General features: G+C 33.3%; 1 protein-coding gene across 1 annotated transcript; it reads left to right on the top strand.

The window, feature by feature from the left end:
- Positions 1-1,006: 1,006 nt before the first annotated feature.
- On the top strand, positions 1,007-1,872 carry LOC108573935 (CDC42 small effector protein homolog). Its single transcript, XM_017936427.1, has 3 exons — positions 1,007-1,089; positions 1,442-1,726; positions 1,810-1,872. The coding sequence occupies exons 2-3, from the start codon at positions 1,472-1,474 to the stop codon at positions 1,816-1,818; spliced, it is 264 nt and encodes an 87-aa protein (XP_017791916.1). The 5' UTR covers positions 1,007-1,089; positions 1,442-1,471; the 3' UTR covers positions 1,819-1,872.
- The last annotated feature ends 1,380 nt before the right edge of the window (positions 1,873-3,252 follow it).

Raw genomic sequence — 3,252 nt, 5'->3', positions numbered from 1 at the left:
AATTTATTTGAAAGAAAAAGTTTCCACGTTATTCGTTTGAAAATGTACAGAAATGATATTTGAAAAGTTCATTTACTCGCGATTTAGTGGAACACGACGATTGGAAAAGAATGAGGGAGAATATTTGGAACTATAAATGTTAATTAAAGAGTAAAGGCCTCTAAAAGTCAATGTTATTGTAGTCGAGAAATCTTAAATATCATAATTTATATTTTATTTAGTAAGCATGGCATTTTGACGATGCGACAATGTCTGTATGTGAGAACCTGTATATAATTTATTTAATAAAGCGTATTCATGCTGTCATGCTGTATATATATATATCGTTCATGGAAGCATGCGATATATTATTACTTGGCGACAAAGGAATAGGTCGACTCGTTAATTATTAAATATTTATGCCAGCCGCTTGGAAAACAGCGGATCCAATGAATATATCGCTATATTTAGCGGAGTAACATGTTCTCTTTGTGTATTCGATGTAATCAAGCTTCTATGGATCGGTAACATTCGGTGAACTTCGACTATCTTCGGATTTTCCCGGCTCCTCGCGCGATGTATAGTATATAAATTCACTATACTGATGACCGTTAATCACGTTGACATTCGGCTTTATATTCTATGAAATTCGAATTTTTTATTCAAACGTCATCTGAAATTTCCGACGAAATAGGAACGAAATAGGAAGGATCAGTGTTTGAAAATTTGTTCGAAACATGTCGTTGAAACATGTAGCGAAAAAGAATCGTCTCACGATGCTTTGATCAGCAGATTAGAAACGGAAAGAAGGACGCAGATCCACGGTGCCTTGTGGAAATTAATACGAAAGTCTACGTCTTGTGAACCGGTACGTCTCATCCGCTTCTCTTTGTTCTCACGCGAACCCGATTGTTTCCATTCTACGCGTACCTTCGACGTTGTTGTGGCTTTAGTTCGAATAGAGGAATGTACGAGTAGTCTCAATGTCCTTTACAGGCACATGTAAACTCATCGATCAAAAGGGAATGTTTGTTTTGCTTCTCTCTGCTTTCGAGTTTCAAGCCATCGTGAAGGTTAGACCGAATGACAGTACGATCACTTGACGACCTGGTAAGTGGATGAACTTTACATCAACCTGTACGTCTGACTCATTCGCGCGACGATAAGGTACTTTATAGACTTGACTTTTTAGAACTGTTTCTAAACAACGTTTCAATGTTTAACGTGTTGTGCTAAAGGTAAAGAGAAAGTGAATTTTAACAACCACGTTTTATTATTAGTTAGTGCGAGTTTAATCTTCTAATCCTCTGCTTAAACGTCTGTTTTATTGATTTACGACAGGATCATGTAGAAAATCTGTAGCAATAAAATTTTATAAGCCAACATGTTAGAAGCTGTATTTACCTTCTTGGACAATTTAATTGTAAAATAACGTTTATTTGTTTTACCGAATGTGCTTCAGATTTGAAAATACGTATAACTGAAACAAACAATGGCTGGCAGTGGAGAACTTTGGGTACAGTGCTTTACTTGTTGTTTGATGCAACAAGGAGCAAGGACACGCAATGGAAGACAAAGGTCACACCAGAGGCTAAGGATAGATCGTAGCATGATAGGAGTACCTACAAATTTTAGGCATACCGGTCATATTAGTAGTGGAGATCTGGACATGAGCAGTGCACAATTATCAAATATTCAGGCACAAATGCAAATGAAGGGGGGCTATGATAATGCATACAGTGTCAAGGTAAATAAAGAATAAACATTAGGATAATACAAGAAGGTTTAAAGTACAAGCATTTAACAAACAATCCACCATTTTTATTGCAGGCATGTTGAAAATAGTTGTAAAACATGTTCACACTGTCTTGCAAATAATCTTATGACAGAACTAAGAAATGGACGACTGAGTTTTATTACTTGTGTTCCTCATTGTAAGATGAACATATGACGCAGCTGTTGTGTGTAAGAATGCAATCAAAGAAAGTACTTTGAGCATGTTTGACGATGAGACAAACAGATATAAGTTCTAAAACGTTTTTATTTGTAAGAATATGTCAAATGTGTCATATTAAAAATCATTCTCATTTGTACAGAGATGATTTTGCAGCTAAAGCTAACATTTTAATTGCAAGGTGCATTTGATTTTTATATTCTTTGAATCTTTATTTCTACAGCAAAGACTGGATACTTAATAGAAACAGAAACTGCCATATTATACACAACATTTTTCAGGTGCATTTTTTTTTACAATTTACAATTATTCTTCCATTTTAAAAGAAAGAGATTCATGTTTACTGATATACACAATAATGATATACTAATAATATTAGCTGTTATATTACATGTTACTTGTATTTACTTGTTTTTTGATATGGGAACGACTTTTATAGTAGTAGGTTTATCGTTGATAAGTATTAGATACCGTTCTTGTACTTCCAAATGAGAATGTAAGTACTCCGCGTTACGTAGTAGTGCTTTTGTAAAAAGAAAGAAAGGAGAGAATGTATTTCGCATAGTTCACCTGTGCTGACTAATGCATAAATATTTTAGCGTATATACGGTGAACGTCCAAGTTCACAAAGCACGGCCCATTTTTCCTACTTCTGTATTCACCCCTTAATAGGGTATATAAACCTACATTAGGTAATTTTCGGAACGTAAAGTTATCAAAAATTGAGAAAATGAAAAAATGATTTATACGTATTCGCCTAGTCTATAAACATTCTATTAAACCTCATGGATTATGATAGCCGTTGTTTGTTATACTTTAAACATACAAATTGTGATCTCTTAAAGATACATGGACCAGTGTAAAATGTGGAGAGAAGCAGGGGGTCCATAAAAATTCTTTAGAATCTACTTAACTTAAGAAACTTATTCTGGACCAGTGTATAAATTTACTAGATAATCTGTCAAATTAAATTGTTGACCTATACATAAGTATAAATTTTTACATACATTCTCACCCCCTGTATATGGTAAATATTTACTTACACTTTTGAAATTTTGGTAAAAAAAAATTAAAAATTCGTAATATATGAACGCTGGATTAACCATAGAAAATTTCGCGCGAAAACGAAAAAGTAGAATATAGCTGTAAGTATTGTATTTAATATGTAAGAATAAACTTGTGTATTTGAAAATTAGAACTATTTAAGTGCTTCCCTAAGGTGTCATAGGCATATAAAGGACATTTTTTATTTTCAACAGTTTTTTTGGCAATAAAATAACCAGTGATTTATATCGTATTATATTTTTCTTCATAACTAA

The sequence above is a fragment of the Habropoda laboriosa genome, unplaced genomic scaffold (genome assembly GCF_001263275.1).
Source record: "Habropoda laboriosa isolate 0110345459 unplaced genomic scaffold, ASM126327v1 scaffold20, whole genome shotgun sequence".
Lineage (NCBI taxonomy): Eukaryota > Metazoa > Arthropoda > Insecta > Hymenoptera > Apidae > Habropoda > Habropoda laboriosa.
This window is presented reverse-complemented; position numbering and strand designations above follow the sequence as displayed.